The sequence below is a fragment of the Notothenia rossii genome, assembly GCF_949606895.1.
Source record: "Notothenia rossii genome assembly, chromosome: 7".
NCBI classification, from domain to species: Eukaryota; Metazoa; Chordata; class Actinopteri; order Perciformes; family Nototheniidae; genus Notothenia; species Notothenia rossii.
The window spans coordinates 66490026-66513085 of NC_136905.1; the positions used below are offsets into that span (position 1 = coordinate 66490026).

The window sequence follows — 23060 nt, forward strand, 5'->3', positions numbered from 1 at the left end:
ATTTAGCCCTCCCCAAAGATCTGAGTTGGCTGCGAGGATTTTTCCGGTTTCCATAAAAACTAGCAGTAGCTTCTCCAAGCCTGAGGCCTGGCATGCTGAGGAGTCTGATTACACTGTCATTATCTCACCAAGGTCACTACAGGATGAAATACTCAGTCTACTTTATTTTAGTAAAATAGTTTTTAATATCATTCTTGTTTAAAACTCTATGACCAAAGCAATCTGCGAGTCCTGGACATGATATACAAAGCAAGGACATTCTGCCAAAATTATCACCTTTGCCATGACATGTTCTGAGAAAGTACATCGGATGTATCTTATCCTAGAGTTTAGACTTGGGTACATGTCAAAGTTAAATGTATGGAGGCACTAAATCCGGGGCAATAATGTATATTTGGAATCATCAGTGACCCCTAGTGGCATTTGAACACAGTTACAACTGAGTTTCTACATCTTGGTATTGGGAGAGCATTTGGGGTTCCATGACTTATAGCAGGACATGCAGAAACATTTCAATTAAATAATTATACTTACGTTCATAATCTAATTTACATTGCAGCTTTTGTTCTTCGATTAGACAACCAAAGGTCCTAGAAACAGGGTTACATGCAAGAAAATGTAATGTGTTGTACAAGTGTTGCTTTTTGTAAAGTTGTCTGTCTTTCCTTCTTCAGTCACTGTGGTTGAGACTGGCAGCACCGCTGTTGACAGGTATGTATACAGCAGACCTACAGCAGGGGTTTATTACATCTAAATCCTTTATCATTAGAGAGGTATGCAAAGTATGTTCCTTATGTTCAGCTGCACTCACTAACTATCAATAAATATGCATTATATCAAAATGATACGCCCAAGATAATAGTACACACAGCTTGTAGAGTTATAAGAAATGCAGCCGCTGTCAACATTTTTAAATGACAGCAGTAAACCTATATATTTAATAAGTCTTATCGTTCTTGTTTTGTAAGACTTATTCCTTCATTTGTATTAATCCTATTGAACTCAATGTCTATTTGCCCTTGTTGAAATGTGTTGCATTTGTATTTAATTGTTAGTATAATGCAAGAGCTACTTCTCTCTTTAAACTATACAATCGTTTGTTGAGTTGCACTTTTGTTTATTTCAATATGTTCTCAAGTGTTTTCAGTGAGGAACATCCACCTGTCAGAGAAGAAGATGCTTTGGCTAAATGGGCTTCTGATCCTGCCAACACTGCATGGATGGAAAGTGAGGAACAATTCACAACAATCGTACATCGAGCACAGATACATGCATCGTTTCCATGAATAGAACACTGCTTTCAGTTCTCAGTACTTGCTTCTCCACTCAGTGCTTGCCTTCATGGTGCTGTTAGCTTTTTTTCCCCTTCTTCTTTTGACACCATTGAATTCCCAGACTTCCTTCCCTGTTCTTTTGAGGAAGCAGACCTGTGTGTGTGTGTGTGTGTGTGTGTGTGTGTGTGTGTGTGTGTGTGTGTGTGTGTGTGTGTGTGTGTGTGTGTGTGTGTGTGTGTGTGTGTGTGTTTGTGTATGTGAGTGTGTGTGCTTTTCTTTTATATCCTTTCTACATTGCATCCTGCTCGTTGTGTGAACATTTTTGTGATGTGGGAAATCATGAATTAGTGTTTTTTTGTATGCTTTAGATCCAGATGAGGTGATTTACGACGACGTGCCCAGAGAGAACTCTGACTCCAACACAGGTTTGTGAAACACTTTAAAAAACATTTCACAAATGCAGTATTTTACTTCCTGTCTGTAGGTTTAAGTCTGTCAGAATTATTTACTTTCACTTTCAATTGTATTGAATATACATATTTGAGATATTAATTGAAGTTGCAATCCAAACAACTCACCAGTCAATACATTGATTAAATTAGCTTTTTACTACTACAGGAACCCATTATGGTATAATACAATGTTGTACATTGGGAAAAGGCTTTTGCTCTGAAAATGACCACGTACATTTATCACACCTTTAACCTGCTATAAGCATTATAAGCTTTACAAAAACAGTAATCATTTGAAGGCTATTGTTTTTGAGTGCATGACATTTAATTGTGTTTATCTACATATACATCATAACACTTATGCTACTGAGCTGAGATGGAAACAGATCAATGGTTCTCTAGGCTGTGTCCTTTAGTATTTTGGGTTGAATGTTCCTGTTCTTCATACAGATCCAGATGAGATGATCTATGATGACGTGGAGTTTGGGGAGGAGGGAGGGTGCGGCAGCTCCCTGGACAACGGCTGGAGCTCCAGTGAGTTTGAAAGCTACGACGAGGCCAGCGACGGGGAAGGTCGCACTGAGAACGGCTTGCCCCACGCCTTCATGAGAGGAAAGCCCCCCCAGAAGAAAACACATGTTAGTATAACAATCACAAATCAAAAAGGGTATATTTTATTTGTAAATATTTGTAATTAGTGAGGGCTTGTCTTCTTTTCCACCCTTTACATTATCCACTAGGATGTAGATGTGATGTGTTTGTTTACATGAAGTTGTGCTTAATTCTTTTTAGGATTAAACGGTTCATTTGTGCATTTGTTATGGAATCCACAGTTCCTTTGACCCTGAAAGAGATCAATCTGGGTTAGCTTCAGCTGGCTGTACTGTAATGTTTTGTGGAATTCATAATAATTAATTGAACTGAAATAATAATTCAAATGTGTCAACATGGTCATAAGTTAATGAGATTTCATTAAATGTTGTTTGGTGTTGATAAATATTTATTACACATGAAACAACCATTGTTGAGTTTGTCTAAATGAAGGGGGGGAAGCAATTGTGTGATAATTTGGTTGTGACAACTCTCAGAAACTGGCACTTACACATTATTATATTTCAATATTATATTTCCTGATCTGTGATTTTGTTGGCTAGAATTAAAACTGTCATTGGCAGATTTTTTTTGTCAACTATATCTAGCTAGCTAGTAAAGCTAGCTTTTAGATAAGAGGTTTAAAAACCTGTTTTCAGCTGATATTTAATATATATATTTTCCAGTATGTTGTGAAACTGTATTTTGCTATTTTTCAGTGGACCCAATATATGAAAGAAAAACAGATCCCATGAACATACCCTCTGGAAAAGTACATTTCCTGGAGGAGTATGGTCAGCAGAAACCATCGTATATCAAAATGAAAGTGAATTTGCTGTGGAGGGTGCAAGGTCCTTCCAAAACCATAACCATAATGCCTGCTTTGCTTTTGTTTAGCTCTCTGAAGATCTGACTCGTTTGAAAGATCACTATGAGAAAAAGATGAAAGATCTAATGGCAAATACAGTGGGAACGGTAGAGCTGCAGCAGTTAAAACAGAAACACGAGCAGAAGGTAAACTACCTGAGGCTCTCCTCGCCCGCCTCCGCTAGACAAAGTAGTCCCAACCCTTAACTCCCAGTCTAGCTAACCCCTGTGGGCGTCTCTCAGTGACTCGGTACCTTCAGCCTGCTCTCACCTGAATGACTAGTGGTGGTGGTAATGGTGAATGGTTTGCATACAGATCATGTGTTTCCCTGTCAGAGGCACTTATCTTGTTAGATATTTATGGTGGTTGTTGTAAAGCTCAGTATATATTTCAATGTAACAGTTGGTGAAAGTACACTTAGAAAACAGATATTGAGATGTATGATTGTTATTCAAAGTAGCTGAAAACTGTTGTAACAGTATCTCTTACAATGTAGAACAAGAACATGAATGATGTATTCAGACACTTTGTTACTTTTAGATGTCCCATTGACTGTATCATCCTCAACTTCACTCTCCTGTTAACATGTATTAAACCATCTGCCTTTTATCTTCATCCCTACTTTAACACTACTCCCTTCATGTGTAGCTCATTTCAGTTCAATAGCTTTGTTTAGACCATACGTTTAGACACAGTAACTTAAACTTAACCTTGGTTTGAAATGATTCATTGTGGAGTACACTACTTTTTGTTACTTTAGCCATATAGATAACAGTGTATTTTGTCTGATCAAAGATGCAAAAGCTGGTGAAGGCAGCTAAAGAAGGGACCAAAGATGGACTGGAGAAAACCAAAGCTGCAGTGAAGAAGGGACGCTCTTTCATCAAAACCAAGTCATTCTGTCATGGTATATAATGGTCCTTCTTAAACAGAAAACTCTTCTTCTCTCGTTGTGTTAAATCAGTGTACATTTCACTATAGCATTTGCAATCATATATTTTAGGTCCTTTACTTGCTCTGTTTTCCTAATCTCTCAGAGAGGAAGTCGACCTGTTTTGAGGAGGAAGAGTCTGAACTCTTCATCGAGGTGGACTGCTTCAATGTTGAGCCAGTGCTGAGTCCAGCCCCCGAGGGTCTGTCACAGCAACAGGTAACGAACATGCCTTTCATCTTTCATCGCAATTTGTGTAACTCTTTTCTGTGTGAATTTGCTTTTAAATAAAAACAATGCCATGGTTTGGTATTTTCTCTTTACAGCTGGTGAGAAGATGTATACTGGAATCTATATTGGAGAGTGAGAAGAACTATCTTGAAGCACTGAAAAGGATACTAGAGGTATGCATGTGTGGCTGCAGGGATGTCAAATCTACTTTGATATGTTTTTGTTTTTACATTTCATCTTGTCTGCTTTTTCAGCAATATGAGAAGCCCCTGTCAGAACTTGAGCCGAAGCTGCTGAGCGACAGGAAACTGAAGATGACCTTTTATCGTGTGCGTGAGATCCTGCAGTCCCACTTCCTGTTCCAAATTGCCCTGGCGAGCCGAGTGGCGGAGTGGGACAGCCTGGAAATGATTGGGGATGTCTTTGTTGCATCGGTAAGCCGGGGCTGTTATTCTTCAACTTTTTATCCAAGATGTTCACCAATATGTTAAACATAATCGCTTGACTTCCTTGTTTTTGTACGGGAATTGAACCCTGGCATGACATCCGAGGGGCAGTTTGACCTATGTGAAGTCTGCTCTGTGCCCTCATCACCTCACTACTGTCATGCCAAATTGAACAACAGAACTTGTACAAAAGAAACCTATTTTAGGAATATTTGCTGATATAATTTGTCTTTCAAAACTGGTACAGTATCAGTATGTTCCTGCAATGTGTTGAAACGTTTTGTTTTGCAACAGTTCTCAAAGTCCATGGTGCTGGATGCCTACTGTGAGTTTGTGAACAACTTCAGCACTGCAATGGCAGTGGTTAGGAAGACGTGTGCCGCCAAACCTGGCTTCCTGGAATTCCTCAAGGTTTGAGAAAAACGCATTCATGTGTCAAATTGAAAACTTGAACAACATTGCAGTGTGGAAACGGTGCCATAAATATTGTTACATATCATTGTATTTGCATAGACATCTTTTAAAATAATTGTATTGTGCATTTTACCAGAAAAGCTTTGCAGACACCGTTAAAACCATTCATAAACTGAAAATCCTGCAGCCGATAACATTGAATGCAGGACATATCGAATTGTTTCCTCATTTAAATACATCTCAAATAAATCCACTCCTATGTACATGAATTAGCCTGGTAAATACATATCTGTACCTTGCTAGCGTGCATATTAGCCTTATTCATCCTTCTAATCTTTAGACCGGTTCCTCACCACACATTCTAACCCATCTCCCCCGACAGCATCGCCAGGAGACCAGCAGTGACCGGATGACTTTGTACGGCCTGATGATGAAACCCATCCAGAGATTCCCACAGTTCATTCTGCTCCTTCAGGTATGATGAATTCTTATTCTATAGAGGAACTTAACCTTCTGTCAACATGTATACATTTTCTCTCATGGTCTAATAGTGTCGAAACATATTATAAAACATGAACAGCTGTCTTCCAAACTCCAAAAACTAGAGGGCTAGAACTCATGTATAGTTAAATCTAGTATTCATTCTGGAAATGCTTCATAGACAATTTATTGAAATGTCATCAATGACTCTCACTAGATGTCTGTTTCGCAACCTGAAAGCACTGCAATAGAAAACATATACAAACATCCTGTGGGTCCACAAAATCAGTTTCCTATTCATTGTCTACATCACAACTGTGAGACTTACTTCTGTGGTGTGTGGCTTTGAGAGAGAAGCTCATGTTCACAAATATTGACTGAACTTCCCCCTAGGCCATGGAAATAATATCGGCATACGTAATTAAGGCGGTGTCCTACTTTCAAGCTCCAAGCTGCATTATACAGAAGGCAGTGCAGTATATTATTTGACAGCAGAGGGAGCTCCATACACGTTAATCAAAGCCCTTGAGAGGAGGTGAGGGAAATGCTCTGAGTGGAAATCTTCAAATCGTTTTTTATCCTGCCCTGGATTATTAGATTGTCTCTTCCAGAAAACATTAGAAAATGTAGGACACTCGGTTGCTTTCTTTAAGGAGGAACATGTTTTACAGCCGTTTTTAGACCACACAGGTTCTTAGGTCATGTCATGTGTGCTATATAGATATGTTATGGATGTGTGGGAGAGGGTATGCTTTCAATGTTGTTGGACAAGATTATTTAGATTAAGGACTTGTAAAGTAGGGTTTCTTTTCATGAATGAAACCGTTATAAAGCACTTTGAGATGTGTCTCTTGTGTATAAGAGGAGATAAGATGGACCTTTATTAATCCCTGTGGGGAAATTCAAGAGTTTAAGCAGCAACAAAGTGAGATGGAAAAACAGGACAGTACAGATTCACACAAGATTAACTCAGTTAAAGATACAATAAAAATGATATACAGGTAAGTAACTGTTCAAATCAGAGATGTATTAAATGAACATATATACATGCAGTATTTGATTCCGGATTGTTAAATATATTTACATGTATGTGTGCCGTCAAATTTACTGTGCAAACAACTGGGCAAGGCAAGTGTATTTATATAGCACCTTTCACCACAAGGCAATTCAAAGTGCTTTACAAAAATAATAAACATTAAGAGCATTAAGAAATAGTGCAGCGGAAACACATTATAAACACTAAAAAGCAAAGACGATAAAACATGAATAACACAGGTACATGAATACAAGTTAGGATGCAGTGTGAGACTGCAGCATGACTCCTCTGTGCTTCCTCATCAGGACATGTTGAAGAACACCCCAGTGGGCCACGCTGACCGGCTGCCCCTGCAGATGGCCCTGACTGAACTGGAGACGCTGGCAGAGAAACTCAACGAGAAGAAGAGGGAGGCCGACCAGCGCTGCGAGATCCGTCACATCGCAAAGGCCATGAACGAGCGCTACCTCAACAAGGTCTCTGTCACGGTCCGCTCTGACGTCCATTCGCATGCAGTTTTCAATGTACAGTATCATGCTGTAGCTCTGCGTTCTTGGTTCCTGAGTGGTTAGAGTTGATGATTCACTCATTGCTCAGTGTGCACACTTTTGGCGGAGCTTTGATTATTTTAGCATATGTGTGGCATTTCTCTCCGTCCCAGTGTGGGCGGCCATCAGGCAATTGAGCTTCACATTTTCTCAAGTGTTCTTTTGCCTGAATAGCGTATTTTTAGCGCATGGCTTCACACACAATACCAGCTTCCCCAAAGGTGTAATTATTTGTCTCTCTGCAGCTACCCACTCTGTTATTTAGTGTGGGAGCATGTGTTTACAGGACAATCTACATTGGGCAGAGGAGTTTTGTTCCTCATGGCCTTTGATTGCTGAGAGCCACTGTTGATAGCTGCCACATACTGTAGGCTGGTATGCAAAGTGTATATGAGAGAAACATGGGAGAAGGCAGGGTGTGATAACATGAGACGAAGGTTCCTGACCAGACTCATTTGTGAGTGTTACAATACCCAGAGATAACAACAAATATAAAATGCATCAGGATTGTTTTTTCTTGTGTGAACCAATAACATGAGATGGGAGTACTCTGAGTCTCTTTATCGTTTACATGACCTTACTGAACTTGGTGTTGTTAGCTAGGTACTGAAACAAAGAGAAAGATCAAAACTGATAACGTGACGTCACCAAGTTTGCAAAATGTATGAATAATCATGGTAACATTTGCTGTCCCTTGTATAGAGGATATTTTCTTAAACTATATTTATCATTATCCTTTAGCTTCTGAGTAACGGCAGCCGCTACCTGATCCGCTCAGACGACATGGTGGAGACCGTCTACAATGAGCGTGGTGAAATCATCAAAACGAAGGAGCGACGCCTCTTCCTGCTCAATGATGTCCTCATGTGTGCCACGCCCAATATCCGGTAAGAGTGACCGCTAAACCAGACCTGTTCTTACTGTCTACCCTTAATGTGCACCTTCTGCTGCTCTCCGGTCGCATTGTCCTATAATCTTTTAACCATTTTACAGAATTAGAAACGGATAGTTTATTTTCACTTCGCCTTTTGTTAGGGACTATTTAATGTAACGGGATTTTTTCTGACCATCAAATCGTACTTAAAATCCACTGAAATGAAATAAAACTCAAGTATAGAGAAATATGGTAAGTAAATAAGTGTAACTTACCTTGTTATTTAGCAAAGAGTTAGGGGATTCCAATTTCTGTGCTTTTCAGCTTCTGTCCTGTAATTGTAACATGTTGGTCAGCACAAACTACTCGAGTGAAATATATTTCATCTTACCTTTTGTTGGCCTTCTCTACCTCACTGATGTTATTCTTCTCCTCTTCACCATCTTTTCTTGCACTCATATTTTCCCCTCACACATTTTCAGAAGAGACATTTTTTGTCCACAAACAAGATGTTAAGAACAATATGAACCAGAGTCATTTTGTCTCATGACCTCCATCTCTTTGGGCTCTGTCCAGATGTCAGGATGGCAGCGGGAGCAGCAGTGGCAATGCCCCCCCCGACCAGAAGTTCCTCCTCAAGTGGAGTGTGCCTTTGAGCTTCGTGGACGTGCTAGAGTTTGGATCCAGCGAGGACATGGCCGATAATACCCGCTACACAACACCTCATTCTGGGGAGAAGGTGGTCATCAACGCCAAGCCAAGTATGACCCAACATTCTGTTAAATCAGCTATACTGTCTGTCTGTGGTGCTGTTTCTCTGTTAGGAAAAGGGACAGATAAGTTGAGTGAGTTTAATTAGGTGAGGTGTTAACTGTGTCAAGTAGACCATGGGGATTTGACTCTGGGATATGAGCCTACTGGCTGGTTAATTGCTTGTGTTTCATGACTAGTTGATACATTTATCTATGGTAATTTAGAGCTGCAACAGCTGACCAGCTAATCCATTGAGTCGATCAACATGAAAAATAATTGCTTACTATTTTGATTGATATGTTGATATTCATTTGAAAAGCAAAAATGGCAGAAAATGCTGTTTTTAAAGCTCTCGAATATGGAGATTTCGTGATGTTGAATAGAAAATCTTTGAATTTTGGAATGACAAACAAGATATTTCAGGGCATCACATTGGACTTTCAGAAACTGGAGGGAATATTAATACTCATACTAAGGATAAATCACTAAGAGTGACGCGCCGTTGCTATGGATTACGTCGATTCTCGTGCATGAGTTTAGAAGCGGTCAGTACGGTGATTGGTTGTTCAGAGCAGGCGGTCTCGGTGAAACTCATCCGCAACATCCCACAAACGAGCCCACTAAAACAAGGAAATAGCCTAGGCTAGAAATGTATTCCTATCAAATAGTTATGGACAGTGCAGTTAGCAGAATACACGCATGATGACAAGTTTGTGCAGACCACGATAATGACGTTGTATATGCACGTTAAAGAGAGAGAGCAAACAATAAAAATACGTAAATTGCATTAAATCAAGGAGGCAATTAAAAGCACCCTGCAAACTATTATCCAATGAGCATATTCCCAGCACTTAAACACTTTCAATAACAGCCCATACCGCCGTTCAAGCCCCCCTATCATGATGAATGAAAACAATCTGCGTGTTGATGGAATGTACTTTCTTTCTATTGACGAACACGTCCTCATCTTTTGATGGCGCAATTATTTTTATGTGCGTCCCGTCAATAGCACCGACCACACCGGGCATACCTGCAATTGCCATGAAGTTGGCTTTGATCCTGTGTAGTTGTTGATTGTCCAAAGGAAACCGGATAAACTGTTGGATGATATGTGGTCTAGAGAGCGCGTTGATGGTTTGGTTTATGGCACGGCTGACTGATGGTTGCGATATTCCTAAATCGTCGGCATTGCAAAGTTGCATTTTCCCTGTTGCTAAATATCGTAGTGTTGCCAAACATTTTATTTCCGGACTAATCGGGTTATTCCTGTTAGTCGGGGATGTTATTGCATCCCGCACTAATTCCACAACAAGTTTGATACCCTCACGATTTTGCCTATATCTCTTGATCAATTCACAGTCTTCCATTGTCTCCAAAACATTTCGTCTCGCAGCCATTTTCAGATTCTTTGTGAATAGGTCTTACTGAGTTAGGAGTCCTCTCGAGGACTTTTAAGCTCTCCTAAACTTAGGTGCTACTTTTAGGCGTAAAATACTTTGTGAATTGCTCTTAGTGAATAAAATTAGGAGTCCTAAATGTAAGACTGACACGCCCATTATGTTTAGGAGTTTCTCGTAAATTCGCCAGTTAGGAGCTACTTTTAGCCCTAAGATCCTTTGTGAATATGGCCCCAGGACTCTATATAACCAGGATTTAAGACATTTTCTCTGGGTGTTTAAGTAAAGCTCTATCAGGGCTATAATTATCAATATTACTTGCAAAAACTGTAGTAATTTCACTACATGATTCGAATACAGAGTTAGTTGTTTCTAACCAGACATTCACAGCCATTTTTAGAAATTGTGTCAGACCCGCACTCCATCCAGTCCAGCCTGAATGTGAATTATTTCCTTCTGGGATCCTCTGGTCTGCTGGCTGCTGACTGCAATGATTTCAGTCTTTCCACTGTGTTTCCACTGTGTTTCCCCGTCACCAACAGCTGCTCAGCCACTTTAAAAAGCCAAGATCTGACTTCAATGAGACATATCCAAAGTATATATTTTAGTGGTCACAGCATTGCAGTTGTTATGCTAAGGATGTAGATTTATTTTGGGGTGTATGTGCTTGTGCCGAGGTAATGTTAGCAGTTCGCACTGCTGGGCTGGATGAGTGCTTTGGTGCTGTGTTATAGCTGTCAAAGGTGGTATGCGTTCAAGCTGAGGTCAAAGGATCACTCCGTCTGTTGCCAATGCTAGTGGGCTGGAATGACTACCACGGAGAAACTCACTGCACTCTCTCTCACCATCACTCCCCTCCCTCTGCATTACAGTTACATCATGTTCAGTTTCTTGCAGCCAGTCAGATTTATCTTTTAAAAAAAACACTGTGATATTTCTTAGGTGTTTTGGCATACTGTCCACCTGCTATGTTGAATTTCCACACTTTCTCACTTTTCCGCAGCCCTAAAAAAGTTTCTCTCCTCATTTATCTGCCTTTTATTCCCTTAATTTCCACTTAAGCTACAATTGATGCACTCTCTATTGCACCCATCTCCTGCCAGGCCACCTGTCTCCCTCTGATACCTCCCTGAGCTCTATACAGATGGCACAGACAGATCTGAATAACATCTGCTCTGACTATAGGGGCTTAGGGCTGCAGAGGGCATCTTAACCCGATGTGATGATACAAGTGCATTCACACTGTCCTTATAGGCCTGAAGAAGGCCATATGGGTCATTAGATAAGGTGTTGTGGAAGTTGAATTTGATCTTAATTGATTTGGCCATAGTTCTATAAAAAGTGTCTTTGAGCAGAGTTGTTAAATATACTTGACAGAATAGCTTGCTGACCTTTTTTCAGTCCCCTTACTCTGATTTTCCCCAACCAACTTTAGGCCTGTGTGTGTCTCTGGGAATATGAGTGTGCATACGAATGTGTGCAATGTCCAGGAACTTTTGACAAGTGGAAACAATTGTTTTTCTGAGTCAACCGTGTGATGCCAAAAGCAGCTTGTTGACCAGTCTGCTAGAAGACAATGAGAAGCCTCTTCAGCTCATGACGTCATCCCTCTGGTGTCTCTCTGCTTATTTAACTCTTCTCTACTCTGTATAGCAATCAGACCACCGTGCTGTAAGGTCATCTAATTCTCCTGCTGCTTTCAGTCAGTATGTCATTTGTAGATAAATTGTTTGTTTTTAGGAAGTGTGTAATCGCTGGGATGACTGCCGTGTTTCCTCTGATACTGCTGGGTCGGTTCTGAAAGAAAAAAACTAGGGGCATTTGGCACTCTCACAAAGAGCCATTCAGGAAGTTAAACGAGATGCGCAGTGCCTGTTTGTCTGTGGGAATGGTCCATTTGGTAGCGTCCTATTATTTAAAGACATAATATAAGCAAAATGTGGTATAAGGGGGATAAAAGCGCACTGCAAGGCTAGTGCACGCCCCCATCATACACCGGTCACAGGGTATGGAAATAACCGTAGAATGCAGAACTTAGACTCTGTTTGATTGTTAGAACTGTTTGATGTAAACTCAAATCATGCACAGGAATATTGGAAAAGATGTAGTTAAATCATGTTTCTTTTAATCAACAATGCCTATATTAACTAGTCCTAAGATAGCACTCTGTCATATGATTCTGGCTATGAATGGACTGATGTAGTTGCACTTGCTCCAAGCATGACACACCATAGAGCAAACATGACAGGTTTATTCAGCGTTTCTGCCCTGACCTGAATTCCACCCCCTGACTGAGACGGATGAGCCAAGCAAATTGCATACAGCTCCACTGGAGAAGGCAAATGGAAAAAAACAAACAAACATGCTGGGAGAAGTGCACTCCAACAATAAACGTTTCATTTGATCTTAAGTAAATAATCATGAACTAAAGATGAATGGTGTCTTTGACATGATCCACGATTACAAAAAGGTCATTGACCATAAAAGCATCAATCAAATGCAAAACCCATTCATACTGCAGGGCTGCTGGGTTATGTGTGAGCTCATGCATATGTGCTGACACAAAATAAATTCTGTCTCTGTGAGCAGCCACTTGTGTACAAAATCAGACGGAGACATTTCTAAGTATTTCTCCCGGAGACCACCTACAAACACGGATTTTGGATAAACAGGCATAGTGTGCCCAGTCAGCGAGATCCTCGGTAGAGCACTGGACTAGGTTGCCATGGAGTCGGAGCACCAGGCAGACTGTGACTATTGTAGAAGAAGAGGAGGAGGAGGGAAGGAGGGAATAGCAGAAGAGTAGAATGGTAGAAGCAAACAAAGTCATTTTGGTGCCAAATACTCTGATGAGGTTTAACTGTTTGTTCACCGATTTGTCACCGGAGATTTAACTGTTTGTTCACACGCTCTTCGCTTTACTGCTTTAATTGGAAAAAGCCCGGTGCATGTTTATTGAGACATTTGATCGAATGACCTCTATCGTTTCGCATTGACCATTTATTTCCAACTGACAGGTTTTCCCCCTGTGCTCTGAACAAGAAAGTCTTCATGATCATCTTTATGAGAGAAAGAAGTTGATAGAGGAAAAGCAGTGTTTTCATTTTGATACAAATCATCAAAACAAAGGATTATTGGGATATTTCTCAAGTGCTGAGAGGCAAATACCTAAGGTTGCAAATGGGTGGAACATTTTTCAAGGAAAGTTAAGTTAATGGTGGAGATACACATAAATAAAGAATATTAGGTCTAACTAATGGCATGTTTTGGTTTAAAGATTGCCCATTTATTTGAATTGTAACCTTGCACTGCATTCAGCACAGCACTCCCCTATCATTTAATGGCATCCCATTACAAAGGAATTTAGAACAAGTACAACTCTGCATGGAACGTGCACCCTCCCATTTCATGACCTGTAAGGCTCACACCACTGCCAACACTGCTGCAATTTCTGAGCCTTAAGAGATGTGAAAAAAATATATTTGATATTGCTTTTGCTTTTAAAGTTAACCAGCAGGTAGCAGACTTAAGCAGTAAAAGTACACCTTTTTATAACTTGTATGTAAACCCTTCTGCTAGTTCTTGTTAGCTAGCTGTTACCATGTGGGTTGTAGTGTAATGGAGCATGCTAATGAAACAGTTTTAGTTCATTTATTTCCACTTCGTATTAAACATTCATTTTCTAAAATAGTAGCTCACTTCAAACCCTAAGTTTGCACAAAACAACATTGTAGGCTCAAATGTGCAAAGTATCTTTCCACATTAGTTAATTACTAGCTAGCTTACTCACCACATGGCAAACATTATTAGATTGTTTGAGTAAAACATTGAATTGTCTACTAATGATAACTTAGTAAAAGGTGTGTTTCTTTCTGCATGTGACATGGTTTATACTACTATAGCAGATAACTCCTATATTTATCTTTTAAGCCACTGAATTTCCTTCATTGTCCTATTCATTTCCATGGTACGTTTCCCCTTGAATATTCCTGGACTTGTTGGACTAGACTAGATGTTGCAATTCCCCAAACAAAATGGAATATTTGTGCTGCTTCTGAAAGCTCACACTCCAGAGCACTCGGTGAGAATCACTGCCAAGTTTGCAGAGCTGTCACCGCTCCCTGTGAGTGATTGTCCTTTATTGATTTTCTCTTTTTCTCCAATTTGAAAGGCTTCTCCGTCAACACTGGCCTCACCCTTTGCTGCCTGTTTATCTAACTTTCTATAAAGGTGACATCAGCTTTTGAGGTATCAGCTTAATTTCCCTGCTACCTGGCAGCTTTGTAGGCTTTTATTATTTCTAGCTCAAATTAGAACACCCCTCTTGATTGTTGTCACTGCTATGTATGAGTGAAACATTTGTTTATGTTTTTGTGTGTGTTCTCCATAGATAAGCTGTACATGGGCCCCGGTCAGCTGTACCAAGATCTGCAGAACCTGATCCATGACCTCAGTCTGGTGAACCAGATCTCCACCATGATCAGCAGCCTCAAAGGAAACTACCAGGTACTGTATGACTGTAATGAACACAAGCTGTGAGTTGAAGTCAAATCAGTTCAACTCAACACAGCTCTATGATAATAATAACATCAACTGTATTTATATAGCACTCTTAAAAACAAAATGAGTGCTTTATGTATTAGCAAAAACATGTCAGTACTGATATGACATATTATCAGACATTACAAAAGTTGAAATGGAAGAAAATACCCAAGAGTAGCAGACGTAACCTTTTTACCTACCTCCTTTGGTCCAGGAAATGTATGAAATGTAACAAATAAACAAACCTTGGACCCTGGTTTGGACATTCAGGTGTTAAAAAATATGAAATATATGCAATAACATTGCATATAACATAATTGGTTAAATAATATTTCCCAAAAATATATATTCTTTATTGTGCCTTGGAGTTTTATTTAAGTGCAAATCAAAATGAAATGTCATCATATTTCATTATCAGTTTATTATATCTGAAAGGGAATACATATTAAAAGGTCAACAGAAATAAAAAAACTTATCACACATACATTTAGCTTTGTTGTGACTACTTGTTTTTGGTCATATTTCAAATGAATATGAGTTGAATAGTTATATTGTGTCTATTAATATTATTGGAAGTTTGCCAAGAGTTGATATAGACCAATGTTCCCCCAGTGAACTTCAGGGTCATGTTTCCTCAGATGTGCATAAGGGCTGGGCTCTTATGAAAGCATGTAATGTTTAAACTGAGGAATGTGCCGGCGTGGGCAATTCTTCTCGGGAACACTGCGAGTCTCTTATGACTTAATTTGCAACATTCAAGCCTGTCATATGATGTGGCCACACACACAAAGATAACACACACACACACACACGTTTTCTGTGCTGTTGGGATAGTGTTTTAGTTTGCACAGCCCAGCATGAGTGTGTGTGAGATGTGTTTGTGCTGCAGTGGTCGGCCTGTCAGAGGCAGGGTGGGAGGCAGAGAAACAGAGAGGCTCTCAGAGACGTGTGTCCCAGAGATGGAGGGAGGGAGAGATTGATGGGGGAAAAAAGAAGCAGGACTGAGCTGTACACTGCCAAGCATGTTTCACTACATGTCCTAACGTAAAGGATGCTAACAGACAACTGTTAACATGTTTAATAAAATGCCTTTCATACAGTTAGGAACCATGAATTGAAAGATCAAGACACATTTGTGATGGCACTGTAAAGGAAAACGTCACCCACACAATGACCATTTGTCGACCTATTACTCAGCCATTGTTAAATTGATCTATACCCCCCTCTTTTTTCAAGCCTTTCCTTCCTGTATGAGTCATTGGAGTATTCTTTTAAGGCAACATCTGCTTCCAGCATAACTGATCCCTCTACAGTTTAACCTTAGTTTAGCCTACACTGATTTGCAAGAGAACAAGCACAATATCATTTAGACACAGAAAGCCACACCTGTCATCTTCACAAGTATGTGTGTAATGTATTGCATTTCATTGCTGTGACATGTTTTTTGATGTTAGTATCCCCAATGTAAATAACTGTAATGTTATCCTAATCCTATTCCCATTGTTGTTCCAACAATAAGCCTTCCTTTCTCTCCCACTCACTTCCCATTAATTACCCTCTTTCTCCTTCTCATTCCCTAATCTCTGTTTTCCTCCTGTGTACAGAATGTAAACCCCACAGTGGCCCATGATTGGGTGTCAGGTCTCCAGAGGCTGATACTGAAGAAGGAGGAGGAGATCAGAGCAGCTGACCGTTGTAGGATCCAACTCCAGCTGCCCGGAAAACATGACAAGTTTGTTTTCTACACACACACATATACACAACTCTTACATTTGAACAGTCTCCAAAATCGTCTTGTTTTTCCTTGATTTGACCACAATCCCCTTTCATCCTTCTGAATGCCTTCCAGCTGCCCTGTGTGCGCATAGCTTTATGAGTATTAGAGCACATTTGAATATGTGGATAAACAAGCTTCTCCACCAGCTCTAATCTGAGTCGTTAATCTCAGGGGAGGAAATGTGCATCAGTGTTTTTAAACCAATACTTGGATACTCAGCGCTGCAGCTGGTTCTGACCATGTCACACATTTACACACACTATTATAGTCTGGAAGTGTTCCCTTATGAGTACATCCTTCATTGGCATTTTCACACACTCTTTCTTTTCTTAACTTCCGCTCTCCATCCCTCATCCCTGCTGCATTTAGCTGCTGAGATTATCCTCGGGTATGTTTGGAAACACAGCTGTGCCTCACTCATTCCTCCCCTGATCTCTCAAATCTCAAAACACACACAACACTTCTCAGCACCAGTCAGTGGCAGTAGAGATGCATATCTGACACACACACAAACCCACACACACACATGATGTCCACATGAGCTGCTGATAGGAGCGATAATTGACACTGATGTGTATCACATGTGTGTCACAGTAGGTCTAGTCAGTCAGTATTGAATGGACAGAATCATTTTCCCCCTTGGCTGGTATTCAACCCAGATAGAGCCCTTTCATTTGTTCATTATGGATATTTTTCTGTAACAGATACTAAGCACTGTACTGGTGTATATGTTTAGATATTCAGAAATTAACATTACATTACATGTCACTTGTTAGACGCCATGACCACCTAAAGAAATATTTAAGCAAAGAAGGCCCTTTGGTTGCTAAAGAGTAGACACATATTGCACTAAATTCATCATTTAGTATCATTTTGTTAAAGCATCTGTCATGTTTGGTTTAAAAACAATGTCTAGTTAATGAAAGTACCGTCATTTTCGGACTATAAGGCGCACCTGAATATAAGCCGCAGCAGCTAAATTGAATGATGTGTACATATATAAGCCGCACTGGACTATAAGCCGCAGGTGTTTTAATGTTTAATTACCATATGTAAGGGTTCGTGCACAGAGGGGATTGTCGGGAAAGAGATGGCTGTTTGAGGAAGCTCCCATTTATTAACATTTCAACAAACAAGTTGCATATTTGCGTAACGTATTCAAGTGTTAGCATTTAGTGCAATAGTAGCTACAGAACATGTGCTGTGTAAACTGTACTGTATCACATAGCGTTTCAGACACACAAACTTTTCAACTTTCAAACTTAAACGGTGCGCTCCCAGCGCACGTACCGGCAGTGATCTACAGCAGTGGTTTTCAACCAGTGGTACGGGGACAAACTGTCTCGCTCTCGTAATGTCTGTCTGTCTTGCTCTCGTTCTCGTACCACTCTCGGTTCCACTTTTACTTTTGCGCGCTACCTGTCTCACTCTTTTCCGGCCTCCAGCTTTTCCTGCTGGAGCCCACCGCTTAAAGGTGGGGGGCGCGGACCGGCCATAGAGCCCATAGAGTTAAAGGTGGTGGACTGTAACCTGTAAAATCCATAGATTTAGGAGGTTCCCTAGTGGCCGTTAGCTGTAAAAATCCATAGATTAGCCGCACCGTTATATAAGCCGCAGCGTCGAAAAATAGGAAAAAAGGCGCGGCTTATAGTCCGAAAATTACGGTACTTTTTTAAAGCTGTATGTGAGGACTTATATTTAGTAAAACTGTTCTTAACTTCAAAATACCTATTTTAATATGTAATTGCACTTACAAGGCATTGAGAAAAAGGTTGTATTTATTTAACTAAAACTTTTGAAAACATTGTTGCTATTAGTTTTGAATTCTGAACTCCTGTCCAGTGTGTGGCTGTTGAGCTAAGTTATCACAACGAGCTTTAAAAAAATACTAAATATGTGGAGTAAATCTAGGTGGACATTGAAAAACATTTCACAAAATATCCTATGAAAAACATTTATCATATGTTGTGATAATATACATATAACACTGTTAGAGTGTGTAACTTTCTTTCAACTTTCTAATCTAGTGTTTCTGTTTTGTCCTCTCTATTGGCAGGTTGGGTAAACCCACTTACTTCAGTGCAGTGTTCAACACCCTCAGCCCGGCCATCAAACAGTCATGGATCAGCAACCTGCAGATGGCTAAGCTGGCTCTAGGTACAGTACAAACACACTGTCTCAGTTCTACCATTGTTTTATTTCATTTTAATTGTGTATACACGCATTTATAAAATGTATCTGTTTACTTTCTTGACTTTTTTGGTATATTTATCTCTTTATTTCATTGCCTATGATTTTTCAAGTGACTACAGTTCAACCTTATTGGCTAATGGTTGTTAGGTCATCCACATATTATGACCAAATTTAGTGTATTAAAATCAGCTCCAAACAATGTTTAAAACTAGTTCTAAGTTGATAGTTGTTTAATGTGACTTCTAGAGTCTTTTATTCTGACGGCAGATACATTGTGGTTAAAAAACAAGGCAGATAACTTGTTGTGGTTAAAAAACACTTGCTGCATACTGTACATCAGATCACGTGCTAATTGTGTGTGTTACATCAGAGGAGGACAACCTGCAGGGCTGGTTTTTCGCCGAGGAAGATGGGAATCAGATCAAAAAGCAGAAACATCCTCTTTTGCTTCGGCAAATGCCTGTGGTCATGTCAAAGCTGCAGGAGTTCAAGGTGAGACATTTTGATTTTCATGTCACTTTCTTAAGTGAAAGCAACAAACAGTCAACCAGCCGGTCAGCTCAGTTGGTTATATCATGGTCCTAAAAGAAACAAGGTTGTGAGTTTGATACACTAACAAGCCACAAGAACTTTATGGATATATTGTCTGCTGATTGGAGTGCTGCACGGTCAGTTTGAATAAGGCCATTGCCAATATTAAGTCCAATGTAGTAACCTCCAATATACATAGTGGCTGGTCAATTCAATGCCAAGGTCCGACAACAGTATGGGTCAATGCTCATATTATAACACTGCCTGTTAACCTATAGATTAACCACAATGACATAACAAATGACCTATTCCATTTTATATATTACATTTGTTTGAAGTCACTTCCTAAAAACCAAGGGATAAGCATATTCAACTAATGATTTCTAAAATGTTTATCATTTAATGGTTTTACATTCCTTTATTCAACCGATATGTGGAATGGAGTTAGATACACTGTGTTTGAGTCCATGTTTTCTTTTGCATTTGGAAGGTTACCATATTTTGAATAAAGCAGCTACCAACATATACAAGCCTCTAGTGTAGGAAAAAGGAGGTCATCAGTATAAATGTAATCTCAAATCAACTTTCTGAATGTTCTTATCTCAGTCATGTGTGTGACTGTGTCCTAAATACCAAACTGCATGTCTTTACAATATTTAATGGATTATGTCTACAGTACTAGCAGTGTCTGATCAGTTATCATCCTTTTTAAAAGGCTTAAAAATGTATGATGGCCAGCATTTCAGTTGGTTACAGTGTGATGCCATCGGGGCGTGATGCCATCGGGGCGTGATGCCATCGGGGCGTGATCCACCGACTAGAAAAACAAGAAACAAGCTAATAGCAATGTCACCATTAAAGGATATTGGTTTTTATTACACTGATTTGTGGAATGGACAACACAATGTTAACATCATGAGTCATTTAGAATAATTGATGTCACTCTGAGGCCCTTCCTAAACATTGTAGGCTATAGTACTTAACAGGACCTTTTAATCATTTTAATGTCTTTCACTCCTCTCAGTGCACTAAGGAATGGATTCAAAATAAATGACTTGCTTCTTTTTGTTTACTTGTGATTGTTGGACTGCAATTTGGGACTTCTTTGAATTTGTTTATTTGAGTCTCGTTTATTGGAGGGGTGCCCTAGTTGGAATCCAGCAGCCATATTTGTTCCGCCTCTCAACAGGCCTCTCGTGTGGTCAACAGAAGGTCATCAGTATAAATGTTGTTGTAAATCAGCTGTCTGAGTGACTCTGTCTCAGCTTTTGTTGCGTGTAAGTGTGTGATTGCATTTGTGAGTCTCTGTATACTTAACTCCATCTCTTCCCTATTATTAAACTCAGTATTATATGTATACCTACCATCTTTGTGACAGCATGCTATATAGCCTTTGTAAGTTGGCCGGTTAGCTCAGTTGGTTAGAGCGTCGTGCTAATAACGCGAAGGTCGCGGGTTCGATACCCGTACTGGCCAATAGTTATGGCAATTTAGCTCAGTTTGAAACAGAATTTCAAACTTTGACATACGTAATGTAAAGTTAATCAGATAAACAATGTGGCAGTACAATAATGCAAAAAATATGAATGTGTGTCCGATATTGTCATGAACACTAACAAACAAGGAAACATGGTAAGCCTTACAAACAATTTCTAATGTTTCTTTGTATAGTTTTAAATTGGTGGATGCAGGTGTTTGTTTCAAATAGTTTTTGTGAGCATTTGACTGCAAACAGGGTTATCTGTAACAGCAAAAGTTCATGGACATAGTTTATACTAAGGTGCTTATTTATGAATTGGCTCTTCAAAAATAGACATGACAGTGATTTGTGGTGGTACAAGGATCACATTCTGTCACCAGACCTGACATACCATAAGTCAGTTTTCAGGCCGGTTAGCTCAGTTGGTTAGAGCGTCGTGCTAATAACGCGAAGGTCGCGGGTTCGATACCCGTACTGGCCATTCTGATTTTAGACTAGTAACAAGTATCAGATAACAGCACTAACTATAAGGGTCATTTGGTCTGAGAAACATTGAAATGTAGTTGATTTGATCCATGTTGTTGGACTTTGACTGGAAATGTGGCAATCATTTGGACTGTCGCTGTCCCTTAGTAGATGTCTAACAAAATAGGGTTGACAAAGGGGCTTAACATTTATATAGACACCAACAAAGAACAACCGGACACCTGTTTTCTATATCCTGTGAATTCCTACATTATGACTTACTCGTCTGACCTGTCTTCATGTTGTGTGAAAGGTGGAATGTGCCGTTCATAATCCAGAGCCCCACATCAACACAGAGAGCACAGCTGATACTCCGGTCGTGGGCCATGGCTGTGTCTGGGTGAGACATTTTCCCTTCTTTGCTCAGTAGAACAAACACTGTAGTAGCCAATATTTCAACAATTACATACATTTAAAGAGTTTATTTCGGCGTTTATAGTGGTTACCTACAAAAGTATGGGCTTCTTCCATCCAGAGGGAAATAACATTAGTAGTTCTGCTAATATACGTTCATGGGCCTCACCCCTGAAATTGGAGTTTTGGATTTAAGGGTTTAGTTAAGTGTGTTAAGTGGATTTAACAACTGTTCATTGGCAAATGGTATCGCGATCCTCTTACTTTCAGCACCCTAGATTATTTAGGTTTAACTACTTGAGTGTGGCTCTTAGTTTTGGCTGAGAGCAGTTTTTCACTGTAGTGTGTTAGCTTAGTCAGATTTTGTTTTAATACGTTTTTGCTGTTCTTCATCTAAAATGTCTAATGTCCCCTTGGGAAAATAACCTTGGTTTCACTATAATTGCTTCATTACCTAAGTTTATAAGCAAAATAAACGGATTGTCATAACTGTGGTCATCACTGCTTATGCCGTGTTTTCCACTATCAGGGAAAACCTTGGGTTTGTTAAAGATATAAACATTTCTCTAGCTGGTTATTTTCATGGTGAGGTCCAATATAAACTCTATCAGAAAGATGTTAAACCAAGATATTAAATATTGTTTTCAACATAATCGTATGTTGTAGTAGATAATTATATACAGTTTGGTTTATATTATACATTTTTTACGTAATTACGTAAGTACTTCAGTCGCATGTCTATTTCTGATGTTTGCTTTTTTTTGGTGCTACTGTAATACTGTGCCCCCAATGCTGGGTCTCTCTAAGACAGACAAAACAAAAGGCTTTTCACTTGTGTTCAGGTTGCGAGTTGCACCAACCAGATGGGCCAGATATCCATCGTGGCCATGCAGAGCTCCAACCCTAAGGTGACTGAGTGTTTCAACGTGGAGTCCCGTATCCTCTGCATGACCTTCGTCCCTGCTGAGCAGCCTCAGGAGAACGGAGAGAAGGTTCCAGAAAAGAACTGTGTCCCTGCAGCGAAGGCCAGTGACTCCCCCAGTGTCTGTCTGGGCATGGAGGAGGGCAGGTAACGGAACATAGACAGTGTGCCTACAACAGTGTGCCTTTAATGTATTTGAATGTATAAAAGATACAGCAAGTTGTTCAATGATCCATCCAATGTCAGGTTTTATTTATGCATGTATAAATGGGGATTGAAAGGATGAAAAACAAATGCATTTTCAAGAGTTTCTTCTATTTTACCCCAAACTTGACTGTGGGTAATACTTCAGGAATCGTCAGGAAAGAAATCTGAAAAAGCCCCCCAAAAGCATGTCTAAAACATTGAACTTGTTTCAGCAATAGAATAGATTTAATTAAA

The 23060-nt window shown here is 39.7% G+C and overlaps 1 protein-coding gene across 3 annotated transcripts in view; it reads left to right on the forward strand.

Moving 5' to 3' along the window:
- The window catches only part of arhgef10 (Rho guanine nucleotide exchange factor (GEF) 10), a 50858-nt gene that overhangs the window by 12997 nt on the left and 14801 nt on the right, over positions 1–23060 (forward strand). Inside the window, exons 5-24 of one of the 3 annotated variants that reach the window (XM_079694754.1) lie at positions 675–711; positions 1139–1227; positions 1643–1699; positions 2177–2364; positions 3215–3331; positions 3981–4092; positions 4223–4335; positions 4443–4520; positions 4602–4781; positions 5088–5204; positions 5590–5682; positions 7029–7199; positions 8013–8158; positions 8722–8906; positions 14686–14801; positions 16442–16569; positions 18671–18771; positions 19178–19299; positions 21597–21683; positions 22540–22766. In XM_079694754.1, coding sequence (XP_079550880.1) covers positions 675–711; positions 1139–1227; positions 1643–1699; positions 2177–2364; positions 3215–3331; positions 3981–4092; positions 4223–4335; positions 4443–4520; positions 4602–4781; positions 5088–5204; positions 5590–5682; positions 7029–7199; positions 8013–8158; positions 8722–8906; positions 14686–14801; positions 16442–16569; positions 18671–18771; positions 19178–19299; positions 21597–21683; positions 22540–22766 — 2464 coding nt within the window. The remainder of the gene's footprint in view (positions 1–674; positions 712–1138; positions 1228–1642; positions 1700–2176; positions 2365–3214; positions 3332–3980; positions 4093–4222; positions 4336–4442; positions 4521–4601; positions 4782–5087; positions 5205–5589; positions 5683–7028; positions 7200–8012; positions 8159–8721; positions 8907–14685; positions 14802–16441; positions 16570–18670; positions 18772–19177; positions 19300–21596; positions 21684–22539; positions 22767–23060) is intronic. The other 2 variants (XM_079694755.1, XM_079694756.1) reach the window with 2 other exon arrangements.